Source organism: Tasmannia lanceolata, unplaced genomic scaffold, assembly GCF_043159265.1.
Source record: "Tasmannia lanceolata isolate RefF3 unplaced genomic scaffold, GAP_Taslan_0.1 ptg000008l, whole genome shotgun sequence".
Taxonomy (NCBI): domain Eukaryota; kingdom Viridiplantae; phylum Streptophyta; class Magnoliopsida; order Canellales; family Winteraceae; genus Tasmannia; species Tasmannia lanceolata.
In genome coordinates, this window is record NW_027518685.1 from 66,583,646 (window position 1) to 66,599,892 (window position 16,247).

Here is a 16,247-nt window from a genome sequence, read left to right on the forward strand (position 1 = left end):
GATTGTAGAGAAAAAAACAAATCTTCACATCAAAAATCTATAAATTTATGTTGTCAAGTGTATAAACATAGGATGGACACTATATTTTCACATAACAGACATGATCACCTCAATGAAAAACAATTGTATCAATATATTGAAAAATAATTTTATATGTTATCCAAGAGATATTTAAGAAAGTCACAATACACCCATATGAGTCCGGTCGGGTTTCATGTTTTTTTCTTTAAACCCAGCCCTACCCAAGATTGAATCGGGTTTTACCCGACCCTACTCAAGACCCATGATTTCTAAACCCGACCCATGTTATTTTCGGGTTGGGTCGATGCGGGTCGGGTTTTACCCGACCCAAGTTGCACCCCTACTTTTTTCACACTACAATGGGGTGGCCAGACGAAGAAAAGGAGGTGAATATATCACTTCCCCATGAAAAAAGGCTACTGATATTGACACTATTAATTGCATTAACTCACCTTGCCTTTTATTAATTCCCTTCTGAGAGTTTTTTTTTTGAGAATCATAATAACTTTTGACTAGTCAAATAATAAAAGAAGTATTGATATTGGCGTCACCATGTTTTGATAATTGCACTAACACATCCTCGTTTTGTATTAAAACAGTTGGCAAAGGTTATTACAGTTCCCAAAATGTTCTTAGAAGTCAATTAAGAAAGAAAAAACAAGCTGAGCTTGTGCAATTATCAAAACATGGTAGTGCCAATATCACTAGTCAAAAAGAAAAGTGATTTCGTGCAATTATTGTTTATTAGTACGTCTATCAACGAAAAACATGGTTTATTAACGTGATGTTGACGACTTGACGCGTCTTCGCAGAAGCCTCTAAATCTTCCAATCAACTTTGCGTAGACTTCCACCGTGGCAATCCTCGTAAATTCCCCCAAAAATCAGGGACATATTCGTTCAAACCCACCTTCAAAGTAACCGCGGGTATTTTTAAGCTGTCGACAAATAAGAGAGATGCTTTTTTCACCCCCAGTGTACGATAATACGCCCCACTTATAACCAGACACTCTTTTTTACTTCGTTAAAAGGGGGGCGAATCATCGTACAACTAGAGTGAATTTATCATCACCCAAAATAAACCTCAACAAACGAAACTTCAAACGGTCATCCCAAAAAGCGTTAGATATATCCTTCACCTCTTTTTATTCTCCTTCCTCCAAAGAAAAAGAGTTGGAAAAAAAAAATGGAATTACAGAGTGGTTTTTCCCTCTTTCTTCAACAATTTAGGGCACTATTCAAGAAAAATCTACTCCTTTCATGGCGTCACAAAAGATCCACAACTCTACAACTATTCTCCTCTCTATTCTTCATATTCCTCATTTTCTGTATCGAAAAAGCTGTTAATTCTCGATTATCTTCCACAACTTCTTACGACAATATTTTTGATCCAGAAGCTTTAATCTCTCCTCCGATCCCTCCTTGTGAAGATAAGTTCTTAATTAGGGTTCCTTGTTTTGATTTTGTATGGAGCGGGAATTCGAATGCGAGGATTGGAACCATTGTGAGGAGAATTATGGCGAATAATCCTGGAAGAGCAATTCCTTCGAGCAAGGTAATGATGATGATGATGTCCTGTTGTGGTTTTTTTTTTTTTTTTTTTTGATGAATTTTGAGCTTGTATTTGGGAATTATAGACAAGAGATGGAAATATGGTTAAGGAAAGTTTGTAGATTTTGTTTGTTTATTTATTGTATGAGTTGAAAATTAGGGTTTCTGAGATCAAAATAGGGAGTGATAGTATAGTTTAATTGATTTGATGCTGTCCTCTTGTGGTTTTCTGATATTTTTTAGCTTGCATTTGGGAATTGTAGACAAGAAATGGAAATATGGTTAAGTTTGTAGATTTTGTTTGTTTAGTGTATGAGTTGAAAATTAGGGTTTCTGCGATCAAAATAGGTGGTTTTAGTGTAGTTTAATTGTCTCATTTTAGTGAATTTCGTGGTTGTTCTGGAAATTAATGGCTAGGGGCATTTTGTTTTACAGCTCCAGTAGGGTTTTTGGTTTTTCCATTGTCGCAAAAGTTCGTTCTCAATTTTGTTCAGTGTAAATTGGAAGTAAATCATGAATTTTTTATTGGAATTCTTATTTTTTGAGGGATAAATGAAGGTGGATTTCTTGGTGATTTTTGAAGAACAAAACTTCTGACTAATTACAAGTTTCAAATATTAAATGTGGGCTGAGGCTTTAAGGTGGCTTTTCATATTCCTTGAAACTCCAAGGGACCGTTTGGATACGTGGATTTTAGAATCTAGGTTTTAGTTTGGAAACAGTGTAAAAGAGGCTTCATGATCAAGCTGTTGTATGCTGTCCTAGACGCGTTTCTTGGATTTTAAGTAAGAAATCCAGGTTTTAGAAAAGTCAGGATGATCTGCGTATCCAAATGGCCCCCAAAGGTCATTATTTGGATAAGTGAATGAGTTAGACTAATGAATCTATTTAATGGTTTACATTAATAGATTCATGATAAGCTTTGACTCCTTGTGAGACTCTTCATATTCCATTTAATGTGACTCTTTGGTTTTCTCATTTAATGGTGTGACCTGAGTGCTCTCATTAAGGGTGATTCCAGAAAATGAATTGACTCTTGGCTAGCTTCTATAAAGAGAGAAAAGGTACAACTTTTCTAATATAGACAAAAGAGAGAAGAGAAAAGTTCTCTACCATTGTTGTGGTGTGAGAAAGGAAAAGCCAACCAAGGGTGTGTCCCATAATTTTAGTGTGATTTGTTCCACTAATTCTATGTGAGATTAAGGTCCATATAAGAAGCCTCAAAATGCTGTGTGATATTGGTCCACAGTTCGATCTTGTGAGATTACGTTACACGAGGATTGTAGAGCCCGATTTGCTTAGCCAGAGAGACTCGAAGCTTTGCCTTCAAAGTGTTTGGTAAAGGGGCACACCAACACTAAGTTGTTGTTCCTGGAGACGGTTCGATCGTCAGATCCTTGCACCAAAATAGGGCCGAATAACGTCTTAAGCGAAGCGTTTGAGGACGTACAACAGCTCTACAGATATTGAGGATTATCTATACTCGGTTTGGTCTTTTCACTTTTCTCAAAGTTCATATTATTGCAGTTTTCATGTTATAATTTTTCTTTATTTGCACCAACAATCTTAAGACGTTATCCGTATAAGATGGATACTACAAAAGCAATCGGTATTGATGGTTGCATTTGGGAATTATAGATAAGGAAGGGGAATATGGTTAAGGAAAATTTGTAGATTTTGTTTGTTTATTGTTTGAGTTGAAAATTAGGGTTTCTGCGATCAAGATAGGGGATTTTAGTGTAGTTTAATTCGCCTATTTTTCTGAATTTCGTGGTTGTACTCAAAATAGGAAATTGAAGATAAGGAATGGGAATATGGTTAATGAAAATTTGTAGATTTTGTTTGTTTATTGTAAGAGTTGAAAATTAGGGTTTCTGCGATCAAAATAGGCAGTGATAGTATAGTTTAATTGCGATGATGCTATCCTCTTGTGGTTTTCTGATATTTTTTAGCTTGCATTTGGGAATTGTAGACAAGAAATGGAAATATGGTTAAGTTTGTAGATTTTGTTTGTTTACCGTATGAGTTTGAAAATAGGGTTTCTGTGATCAAAATAGGTGGTTTTAGTGTAGTTTAATTGTCTCATTTTAGTAAATTTCGTGGTTGTTCTGGAAATTAATGGCTAGGGGCATATTGTTTTATAGTTCCAATAGGGTTTTTTGTTTTTCCGTTGTTGCAAAAGTTTGTTCTCATTTTTTTTCAGTGTAAATTGGAAGTAAATCATAATTTTTTTATTGGAATTTTTATTTTTTGAGGGATAAATGAAGGTGGATTTCTTGGTGATTTTTGAAGAACAAAACTTCTGACTAATTACTGTTGGATTTTGAATCCAAATTAAGTTTCCAATATTAAATGTGGACTGAGTCTTTAAGGTGGCTTTTATTATTCCTTGAAACTCCAAGGGGCCGTTTGGATACTCGGATTTTAGAATCCAGGTTTTAGTTTGAAAATAGTGTAAAAGAGGCCTCATGATCAAGACCTAGATGCTTTTCTTGGATTTTAAGTAATAAATCCAGGTTTTAGAAATCTCTCCCTCATCGTGAGATTTCTAAAACCTGGAAACATGGGATGATCTGCTGCTCTCTTGTTGACGGAAAGAAGGGTGAGAAATTAGAAAACGACGGCCGGTCTGCTTCTTCTCTTGTCTCTCATCTACAATTTTGAAGAAATCCCGGATTCTAAAATCCGCATATCCAAACGGCCCCCAAAGGTTATTACTTGGATAAGTGAACGAGTTAGACTAATGAATCTATTTAATGGTTTACATTAATAGATTCATGATAAGCTTTGACTCCTTGTGAGATTCTTCATATTCCATTTAATGTGACTCTTCGGTTTTCTCATTTAGTGGTGTGACCTGAGTGTTCTCATTAAGGATGATTCCAGAAAATGAAGAGACTCTTGGCTAGCTTCTATAAAGAGAGAAAAGGTACAACTTTTCTAATATAGACAAAAGAGAGAAGAGAAAAGTTCTCTACCATTGTTGTGGTGTGAGAAAGGAAAAGCCAACAAAGGGTGTGTCCCATAATTTTGGTGTGATTTGTTCCACTAATTCTGTGTGAGATTAAGGTCCATATAAGAAGCCTCAAAATGCTGTGTGATATTGGTCCACAGTTCGATCTTGTGAGATTACGTTACACAAGAGGATTGTAGAGCCCGATTTGCTTAGCCAGAGAGACTCGAAGCTTTGCCTTTAAAGTGTTTGGTAAGGTGCACACTAACACTAAGTTGATGTTCCTGGAGACGGTTCGGTCATCAGATCCTTGCACCAGAATAGGGCCGAATAACGTCTTAAGCGAAGCGTTCAAGGACGTACAACAGCTCTACAGATATTGAGGATTATCTATACTCAGTTTGGTCTTTTCACTTTTCTCAAAGTTCATATTATTGCAGTTTTCATTTTATAATTTTTCCCTATTAGCACCAACAATCTTAAGACGTTATCCGTATAAGATGGATACTGCAAAAGCAATGGGTATTGATGGTCTAAAACTTGAGAACTTTGACGGTTCTAATTTTAACGCTTGGCGTCGAAAAGTGATTTTTGGAATGCAACTTTTGAGAATCTACTACATTGCTCAAGATGAGAAACCCGTTTTTGAATAGGATAACACCAAGGAAGTGGCTGATTGGGATCGTGATGATGATTTTTGTAGAAGTTATTTGCTCAACTGTCTGTCAGACCATCTTGCAGATGTTTATGGTCAAAACAAAACAGCTAAGGCAGTTTAGGACAATATAGAGCAGCAATATAAAGATGAAGATTAATTCTCATAGACTCATCTTATTGACAAGTTTCTGATATGAAATTTGAAGACGGAAAAGAATTTTGCCCCAAGTGAAAAAACTTGGAAAATTGGTGTTGAAGCTTGTACATAAATCGATAAAGCTCAATAATGTTTTCATTGCTGGGGATATTGTAAACAAGCTCCCTCCTTCCTGGTTATCTTTCTCTATGGAGATGATGCATAGAAGAAAGAAACAAGTTTCTCTTGATGATTTGAAGCGGTTCATTCGTATTGAAGATGAAGCCCGAAGCCGTTCTCAAATTGAGTTGCTTGAGAAGCAGAACGTTACTACTACCAACATGATAGAGGCAAAGCCAGAAAATAATAAAGGAAAGTATGATGAGAAAAAGAAGTACAAACCAAAGAAGAAGTGGAACCAGAAGAACCTTAATGTGCAGAAAAAGGAATTTAAGAAGAAAGGCCGATGCTTCAATTGTGGTAAGCATGGCCACTACGCTAAGGATTGTAGGGAACCACCAAAGGACAAAGAACTAAAGGAGTCAGTTAATGTTGTCACCGGAAATGAAAAGATTTCAGATTTTGTGGCAGTAATCTCTCGTGTGGAGGGTTCTTCAATTGCTACTGATTGGTGGCTCGACACTGGTGCTACTTGTCATGTGTGCACCAACAAATCATTCTTCTCTTCTTATGAAGTTTAGAAGGAGAAAGTGGCTATGACGGATCGTTCTACTACTTATGTGCTTGGGGCTGGAACAATTGTCCTGACACTCACGTCTGGGAAGACTCTTACTCTGAAGAATGCCAAGCATGCTCCATCCATAGCTAAGAATTTGTTGTCTGACAACCTTCTATGTGATGCTGGTATGCGTCTTGATTTCCAAGGTGCTAAGGCTGTTCTTTCTTATAACAATATATATTTTGGAAATGCCTACCGCACTGATGGGATGTACAAAATGAGCATTGTATCTTCAGTTGTTAATGAAATTACTGGTTCTGATTATTCTTTTGAGTTGTGGCACAATAGACTTGGTCATGCTAACTATAGGAAGTTGCACGACATGAAGAATTTGGGATTATTACCAAAATGTGGGGGTGATAAACCTGGAAAGTGTGAAGTGTGTGCACAAGCCAAAATTATTAGAAAGCCCTTTTCCTAAGGTTACAAGGAGTATAGAGTGTCTCGATTTGATTCACCGTGATACGTGTAATTTCAGAAGCTTCACTACAAGAGGAGGTATGAAGTACTTCGTCACCTTCATCGATGATCGCACTCGATTCATATGTACTTGTTGAAGTCAAAAGATGAAGCTTTTGGGAAGTTTGTGGAATTCCGAGTCAAGTTGAGAAGCAACAGAGTCAACCTGTAACAAATTTCACCAGAGAATGTCAGATTTCGCTTATGTGTAACAAATTTTCACATTAGGATGGAAAATGACAGTTCACGTCCTAATGTTTAGCCCAGCCACCTCGTTTTGGTTAGCTTTCAGTTTTTGGAAAATTAATATATCCCCAAGCATATTGTTCATATTTGAAAGATCCGATTTGCATTTTTCATTTCATGAGAAACCATCTAGCTTTCTTAATGTATTATTTAGTACACTGAATTAGAATATTGAACTGCATGATCTTTATCCATAACATTCTTCTTCATTAAATAGTGTGACAGATGCAATTCATATTCGTCATCTGAACATATGCAGGTGAAATCATTTAGCTCACCTAATGAAGTAGATGCTTGGCTCTCAAGTGATCCGATGCGCTGCCCTGGAGCTCTCCATTTTGTAGAAAGAAATTCTACGGTCATAAGCTATGGGATTCAAACTAACTCTACACCTATAGCCAGACGAGGGAAGTACGAGGATCCCACTTTTAAGTTTCAAATTCCTCTTCAGGTTGCTGCGGAGCGTGAGATCGCCAGGTCTCTGATTGGAGGTACCATCTCCATGCCAGTCTAGTTTTATTTTGTGGTTGGAATTCTTTTTTATAGAAAATTGTCTGGTAAAGCTATATGTACTCTTGTTTTGATGTGACCAGTTTTATACTTGCAAAAAAAAGTGATATGACCAGTTCTATAAGCATGCAGAAGCAGAGGAGATGTCTAGCAATTATCTGGTTTGGTTAAATGAATATATCAGGCCATAAAAATGGAACTTTGGATAGGAATTTCCATTTCTGATTTGCTAATTCTAAAGGAACAAGTAATTTATATTTTTATTTCGGGTCTAATAGTTTTTTATATATTTAAAATTATTAATCACCTTAGAGAGTTAGAGGCTTCAACTTAATTTGTATTTTTCTATTACAGTTCCATGGATTTATGCATCTATTTGGTTATGTTTTCTTTTGCAATTTTTCTTTCTCTGTTTTCATGTTGTTCTTACATTCTCATCTAATATATTTTGATGTATAACTTCCATTGAGCTAGATCTGTATGTCCTAGGGCTTGAGCCATTTAGATACCGGTCTATCTGACCATTGTTTTTTTTTTCCCTCTCATTGCTTCAGTTCTTTGCTTCTTTTTGGACTTGCGGATGTAGTAGTAGGGAGAAAAATTGAGCTAAACATACAGGACAGGCCCGACTGTCTCACCAACACAACAAAATAGTATCAATTACATGAATATTATCAAAACATAGATTGTTCTGAAACAAAATATAAAAGTGAACAGAAATCTATGGTGGAAATTATATTTATCAGTGAGTCCATAAAAAAAAAAAAAAACCTATTTATCAGTCTATTTTTGGGACCATGTGAAGAAAAGAAGTATAGTCTTGTTGACCAATACACAATCCATATTGCCCAATACGCATCGGTTTGGCCACTGGCTGAAATGCCAACCTATACCAATACCTTAAACTTAGTAGGATGTGCCACAAGAAATCTATTATAGCATCATCAACCAGTTTGTTGGTTGATGATATGCCACAAAAAATTGTGGGATCCTCGTACTTCCCTCATCTATAAAAACGCACCAATCCATGTCCATGCCAGTCTAGTTTTCCTTTGTATATTTAAAAAACTCAAGAAATATATTATGCTGTTAACGAAAATCATTTTGGAAAAAAAACACCAAAAAACTGTGGAATAGATAATAAAAAGGAAAAATATAGCGCATTTTGTAATAAAAAAATATTCAAATAGAATTTTGAAATTAATAAATTTTAAATCTACAAGCAGGTGTGCAAATTTTGAAATTTACAAATTTTAAATCTCACCACGACCCGATATGGTGTGAGGGAGATATGCTAGTTGATGATACACACCTCATATACTTCTTCCGCCGATGTCCTGTAACAAAGGCCCTTTGCGTCTTAGAATTTTACATGTTGATACTTCCCAAAACGTTTCACAAAAATTCCAACTCTAGAAACCCTTGAAAGATCAAGGATTCATGAACTTTGTACAATTTTACACATTGATACTTCCCAAAACATTTCACAAAAATTCCAAGTCTATATTATTTAAACTAGAAACCTGTGAAAGATTAAGGATTCATGAACTTCGTACACCCGCTTGTAAGGGATGTACTTTTTTGGAGGTGAGATTTGTTAACTATATAACCAAAATGACTAACAATCAACAAAAATGTGCAGGGTATAGGATGCTTAATAACTCTTATCTTGACAGAAGATTAACATTGTACTTTGTATCTACAGAAGTACCATTTATTTGTGACCATCACTTAAATTTCCTATTCTCCTCAGATCCATATAACAATTTTACTTCGTAGAACATTTTGTAAATACTCTCGAATGATTTGATTCATAGCCCAATATGGATGATAGAAATAATATGGACCCTTTCTTGTAGTTAATACTTTTGTAGTCATCTATTTTTATTAATTTTATTACTTATTTGGATTTCTATGCATCGACAGATCCAAATTTTAGCTGGATTGTTGGATTTAAGGAATTCGCACATCCGGCTGTAGAAACTTTCTCTGCTGTTGGGACTGCAGGACCAACCTTTTTCCTTGCAATAGCCATGTTTGGCTTTGTGTTTCAAGTTAGTTCTTTGATAACTGAGAAAGAACTCAAACTTCGTCAGGTAATGAGTTTCTTAAATTGTTTGGACTTATTCAAGCATATAATTTTTTATTTAATGCTAATCATTGTTTCTATTGGTTCATCAGCAACTGGTTCTCCTTAAATACTCTCTTCTTGTTTTATAAGTGCTAAATGACAACATGTTTTTGTTGAATTTTTCAGGCAATGACTATAATGGGACTTTATGAATCTGCCTATTGGTTGTCTTGGCTTACATGGGAGGCTTTTCTGACACTTTTTTCATCACTTTTCTCGGTCCTCTTTGGAATGATGTTCCAGTTCGACTTTTTCCGGCATAACAGTTTTGCAATCCTTTTCCTTGTATTCTTCCTTTTCCAATTCAATATGGTAAGTTTCTTTGTGCAACTTTCTCTATGGTCATTGGATATTTGTTTTGATGATGGAAGTGTTCACCGTATTTAATCAATAAAATTAGGTTAACTCATGTGAGGCTTTTGCTGGAAGTAATACTATTTCCTGGTTCTTGGTGATAAAGTTATACTGGCCACTGAAATGACTATGTTAAGTGCTTTCTTTGGGATATGCTACTAGTGTTTACACAATCTTTTGCAGATTGGTTTTGCATTCATGATATCGGCTTTCATTAGCAAGTCTTCATCAGCCACAACTGTTGGGTTTTCAATCTTTATTATCGGCTTCTTGACTCAGGCGAGTTTTTTTTTTTTTTTACTCAGGCTAGTTTTTTAGTATATTTCCTAGACCAGCACTATATGTGCAGCCATAATAACAGTTTTCTTTTCCTATTGCAGCTTGTTACAACATTTGGTTTCCCATACGGTGTTGACTATTCTAGTACATATCGTACAATCTGGTCTTTATTTCCACCTAATCTTCTTGCCGAAGCTCTTAAGTTGCTTGGGGATGCAACAGCCACTCCTGAAGACCCTGGGATTAGTTGGAGTAGACGGAAAAAGTGTCCGGCAAATCAAATTGACTGCGTGATAACCATTGTATGTTTGAAGTTTAGACACCTAATGATGAATTCGTGTTGATTTATATGATAACGTTTTTGAAAACTCTTGACCGAAGAGCATTAGATAGTATGCTTACTATGTATACATATATCTTTTTCTTTTTCTTCAAAGAAGTATAAATATATGTCTTGTCAGACTCCTGTTGAATTTTAGCTCTTGACATAATACTATATGTTCATAACAGGATGACATTTATAGGTGGCTGGTGTCAACATTTTTTGTGTGGTTTCTTTTGGCCATCTACTTTGACAATATAATCCCAAATTCAAACGGCGTGAGGAAACCATTGCTTTACTTTTTGAAGCCTTCATACTGGATGGGCAAAGGTGGAAACAAGGTGGAAGGTAATTGAGTCTAAGGAATTTCAAGCTTTAGCTACCATTAGTTGTCCACTTGTCCTATTTGGCAGGAATTTATGTGCACTCTTATATTGTTATTTCAGAAGGAAGCCTTTGTAGCTGTACAAGTTCGATTCCACCGTTAGAAGATGTCACTCCAGATGATGAAGACGTCCTTGCAGAGGAAACAATTGTAAAAGAGCAAGCGAAGGAAAGTGCACTTGATCCAAATGTTGCAGTTCAAATACGTGGTCTTACAAAGACCTTCCCTGGCACCACAAAGATGACCGGTTGTTGTAAATGCCAGAAGTCTTCACCTTACCATGCCGTTAAGGTAAATAACTACTTTACACCTTAAAATAATCCCTTTGTTTGCTTAACAGCCACTTTATGTCAAGTTTAGCCACTTGATAGGTGGTAGAGAGACCTATGAATGAATACTCTTCAATATGATTGTTCATCATATATTATTTATCTTCAGAGAATATGGGTGAACTTTGCAAAAGATCAGCTATTTTGTCTTCTTGGACCCAATGGAGCTGGAAAAACTACCGTAATTAACTGTTTGACTGGTATTACACCAGTGACTGGTGGAGATGGTAATGGCCTATATTCTTTTCTGTTGGTATCATTTTATGTTAGATATAGAGTAAGTCTTAGAATTATCTGATATACCAGTTCGTGAACAGCATTGATTTACGGATATTCCATTCGAAGCTCTGTCGGTATGTCAAACATTCGAAGAATGATTGGAGTTTGTCCTCAGGTACTTTGCTTTCTTTCCCTTCTATGAATTGAGAAGGTCTTCAATCATCATTATTCATTTGGAAATAAGAGACTAATTATTGGTTGGCATTTTTTTGTTTATTCAAGTTCGATATTTTATGGGATGCTTTATCAGCACAAGAGCACCTGCATCTCTTTGCTACTATTAAAGGCTTACCCCCCGCTTCAATCAAATCAGTAAGTGTTAGATAGCATTTAACAATTACTTCCTTACAATTTCCCATCTTTTTCTGAACAATAGTTTAAAACCCAGGCGTCGGGAAAACTTGCTATTGATCAGAGTTGGTCAATTGTTATTTCTATTAATTTATTTTAAGCGGCAGGGGACTTGGGTCATTGACCGCCCCAAGAGAAGTCATTGGTCAATAGCTATATCCTGAGCTTATCCTGAACCTTTATATTTAATATGAGCAGTGCTTCTTTTTTTCTGAAATGTAGGTGGCTGAAAACTCATTAGCAGAAGTAAAACTGACAGATGCGGCCAAAATTAGAGCTGGGAGCTACAGTGGAGGGATGAAGCGCCGTCTCAGTGTTGCAATAGCCCTTATCGGTGATCCAAGATTAGTCATTTTGGATGAGCCGGTATGTAGTTGGGATAATAGATATTCACACATGGTTCTCCTTTTTTAGACTTATATGCAGTTTTCTCTTTGAATTCAAAACAATATAAAGAGGTTACCTTTCAAAAGAAAGCAGTATGTCACTAAAAAAGGAAAATAGTATGCAAAGGTCTCAAGCATTCAAGTTACTCAACGACTTTTCTTTGATACTCTATTCATAGATTAAATAAGTGAAAGTTCTATTTCTACCATGAAAATGCTTTATTTAGACCCTGTTCGTTTAAGATTATGACTACCGATTGTGAGTCAAAAAACAATTAATGTAATTTTGAGCCCAATAATTGGTTTTGAACTCACAATCTGTTGTTATAATCTTAAACAAACAGGGCCTTAGTGTTCTGCAAATAGATTATAGATGCTTGCATCCGGTTGACAGAATCTAGAAGTAAAAGTTTAGCTGAGAATCAAGGTGTGGTTGAAACCAAATGCAAGTATGCAAATTCTGGTTTTTATACATTCTTAAACAAACAGGGCCTTAGTGTTCTGCAAATAGATTATAGATGCTTGCATCCGGTTGACAGAATCTAGAAGTAAAAGTTTAGCTGAGAATCAAGGTGTGGTTGAAACCAAATGCAAGCATGCAATTTCTGGTTTTTATACATTCTTGCATTCTAGCATTACATACATGAAGCATTGACGTATGTGCATTGATGTATATAAATGCTCATATCGATACTAAATTAGCATGGAGATCCATGCAGCATAAATAAATTTTATGACTTAGTCAATATAGTCTTACTGTGGCTTCATAGGTCACACATGGCCGTGGATTACCTACCAATAGAAGTGATTTAATGTTCCTGAGTTCTATACTTAAATCATATTACTTTAGTAATTTCTCCGTGTCAAACGGCCAATTACTCCAAAAGCTTATGCTGTTGGAGATGGCATTATTTAATCTTTTATACTTTAACACCCCCTTGCCCCACGCCCACCTTGGCCCCTCTTTTTAGGGTTGGCCTACACGTGGCACACGTGAGTCCGTGACCCCTCTTTTGGGTTGGCCATTACATGTGGATTTTTAATATAAACGAGTTTTGAACCCAAGCCAATTGCTCTGATACCATGTCAAACAACCAATTACTTTTTTTCTTTTGAAAAGCAACAACCAATTACTTTAAAAGCTTAAGCCGTTGGAGATGGCGTTATTTAATCTTTTATACTTTTAACATTCCTCAATGACATGGCAGCTGTTTAAGATGTGAAATCTTCTTTGATCTGCAGACTACCGGTATGGATCCCATAACTCGGAGGCATGTATGGGACATCATAGAGAATGCGAAAAAGGGACGGGCTATTGTTTTAACTACTCATTCAATGGAGGAAGCTGACATTTTAAGTGACCGCATTGCAATCATGGCAAAGGGAAGGCTCCGTTGCATCGGAACTTCTATCCGGTTGAAGTCACAGTTCGGGACAGGTTATATTGCTAACGTGAGTTTCCTGGGAAGTGCTACTGGACAGACTCCTGACAATTTCAACAATGCAATTGCAAGCGAACCTCAGCATGAACCCGTGAAGCAATTCTTCAAATATGTATGTTGGACAATCAAACTTCATTAAAACTTTCATTTGCCCACAATAGATTGTGTCTGACTAGGAGATTAATGTGACAGCATTTGGGCATAGTTCCCAAAGAGGAGAACAAGGCCTTCCTGACTTTCGTTATCCCTAAAGAAAAAGAGGGACTCTTGACAGTAAATGCCTCTATCGCCTTTATTTCCATATTGTTGTTTATATTCATGTTGCTAAGATTATAATTGTTGGCAAACAATGAATTAAAATGTTAAAGTCTCTTAATCACCCATCCTATTGATTTCTGTTACAGAAATTTTTTGCGGAGCTACAAGATAGAGAAAGAGAGCTTGGGATCACGGACATCCAACTTGGTCTGACAACTCTTGAAGAAGTTTTCTTGAATATTGCTCAGAAAGCAGAGCTGGAAGATGCTATTGTTGAAGGAAGTTTGGTAACTCTCAGCTTAGAATCTGGAACCTTGCTTCAGGTATGGTCAGTTAACTTATTAACTGGCAATAGCAACTCATTGTATCTTGTAATTAGAGGGAATGCATCAGTGATTTTCCATCTGCTTATGTTTGCTTCTACAAACACCTTTGATTATTGTTTTGTAGATTCATTCTATTTCTTCATTTTCTAGCATACTTTACGATTACTTTAAAGATGCAATTTTGGTCTCCTAATCATCTCTAACAAGTACTCTCTCATGCACAAAAAAGGCTACATTATTGTTCAATACTATTATTTGTGTCACCAGAATTGCTTGGGCTCCGTTTCTTTCGACTTACAAATGACATATAACTAATTTTACGCCCATTTTCCAAGAAATTTTTCCCAAGGTTCCGTTTCTTTCGACTTACAAAGGGCATATAACTGATTTTACACCCATTTTACATCGAGAAAAAACATAGCCTTGGGAAAAATATCTTGGCTTTCGTCTGAATTTATTTTCTTTAAGATACAGCTTCTTATAAACGAGAAGACTTCATGTCAACAAATTTGGACATCTTGCATTATTTTTTATGGAATAGTTTTATGCTTGTTTAAGGTTATTCGTAGTTCAGTTGACGTAGATCAATATGAGAAGAACTCTATTTTTGCTTCTCTTCAACCTAATGCATATGTAGATAGTAGATACATCCCAGAATCCAAATAACATTTATCATATTATGTCATTTCCCAACAAGCATTTAAAAAGATACAATATTTGGAAAAAATAAAAATCTTTTCTTGATAATTCCTTAAAAGTATTTTTCATTTTTTTTTTTTTTGGGTATGTAAGCTGGGATTGAATCCACTACCTCGTGGGTTGGTTTTGGAGGATAAATGTAGAATATTTTGTTATAAATTCCTTTAAAATGGTTTGGTTTTGGAGAGTATTTACAACAAAATAGTAAAATTCAACTTAATAAATCAGTTGCAATAATTTTTTTATTTAAAAAAAAATGAAATTAATGGTTAGCTGTTTTATAATGATGGATATGTTGAATTTACTTGTTCTAGTAATTGTGCAGATACCTAGAGGGGCAAAGTTTATTGGGATTCCAGGAACAGAGTCTTCAGAGAATCCAAGAGGTCTTATGGTTGAAGTATACTGGGAACAAGACGATGCCGGTGCCCTCTGCATTTCCGGCCAGTCATCTGAAATTCCGATACCCCCAAATGTTCAACTGAGGACTGTTTCTTCCAACTCTCGGAGATCTTTCTTCGGCCGGACTGGACCCATACACGGATTGGTGATTGATCCTAATCAAATTCAAACTCCAAGTAGGGGGCATCTATAACATGTAAAATTACAGATTTTCACAAACCAGATTTCGTGCTACTTAACTCTGTTTCTTTCGACCTAAAATGGGCGTAAAACAAATTTTATGATCATTTTTTAGTGTAAAAATGGGCGTAAAATTTGTTTTTACGGCCATTTCACGTCGAAAGAAATAGAGGAAATTCTGGTACAGGCATGCTCATTTGAATTTATATGATTTTCATTTTAGGGGGCTTATATGATATTTTTTATTCAATATTATTTTGCGTGACTAATAAAAATATCGTATAACAAAAAAGGTTTATTGTGCATCCAGTTACTAACTTCCATGGCCAGTACCCTCGGAGCACCCATTTCTGAATTCGGAAAAGACAGTTTCTTAATTTTAAAAATATCTGGATACGAGGATTTTACAATCCAGGTTTTAGTTTGAAAACAGTGTAAAAGAGGGTTCATGATCAAGCTGTTGTATGTTGTCCTGACATTATTTCTTGGATTTTAAGTAAGAAATCCAGGTTTTAGAAATCTCTCCTGCATCCTGAGATTTCTAAAACCTGGAAACTTTAGACGATCTGCTTCTCTCTTGCTGTCGGAAAGAAGGGCGAGAAATTAGAAAATGATGGCTGGTCTCTTTCTTCTCTTGTCTCCCATCTACAATTTTGAAGAAATCAAGGATTCTAAAATCTGCATATCCAAACGGCCCCTAAAAGTCAGAATCCTTTTCCAAGAACATTCATCAAAGAACATTAATGTCTTATGTGACTTTTGACCTATATATAAAAAGGAATAAGAAATAACCACTATTTTTTAGCAGCTACTAAAATATGGTAAATTAGTATAGTCAGTTGCAGTTCATCCT

General features: G+C 35.8%; 1 protein-coding gene across 1 annotated transcript; it reads left to right on the plus strand.

Moving 5' to 3' along the window:
• Window positions 1-1,145: 1,145 nt before the first annotated feature.
• On the plus strand, window positions 1,146-15,625 carry LOC143885491 (ABC transporter A family member 2-like). The gene is made up of 16 exons (XM_077389700.1): window positions 1,146-1,575; window positions 7,021-7,252; window positions 9,198-9,367; window positions 9,529-9,714; window positions 9,940-10,035; window positions 10,137-10,337; window positions 10,546-10,705; window positions 10,804-11,033; window positions 11,181-11,298; window positions 11,389-11,465; window positions 11,573-11,662; window positions 11,924-12,067; window positions 13,330-13,641; window positions 13,722-13,802; window positions 13,934-14,110; window positions 15,138-15,625. Exons 1-16 carry the CDS (start codon window positions 1,207-1,209, stop codon window positions 15,405-15,407), a joined length of 2,913 nt encoding a protein of 970 aa, XP_077245815.1. The 5' UTR covers window positions 1,146-1,206; the 3' UTR covers window positions 15,408-15,625.
• The last annotated feature ends 622 nt before the right edge of the window (window positions 15,626-16,247 follow it).

What these genes read in the sequence shown, in the direction of transcription:
- LOC143885491 (XM_077389700.1), top strand. Translation starts at nt 1,207, where the DNA reads ATGGAATTACAGAGTGGTTTTTCCCTCTTTCTTCAACAATTTAGGGCA. An exon ending in CGCCAGGTCTCTGATTGGAG is followed by an intron (nt 7,253 to 9,197) that starts GTACCATCTCCA and finishes ATGCATCGACAG; the next exon opens with ATCCAAATTTTAGCTGGATT. An exon ending in TCCTTTTCCAATTCAATATG is followed by an intron (nt 9,715 to 9,939) that starts GTAAGTTTCTTT and finishes AATCTTTTGCAG; the next exon opens with ATTGGTTTTGCATTCATGAT.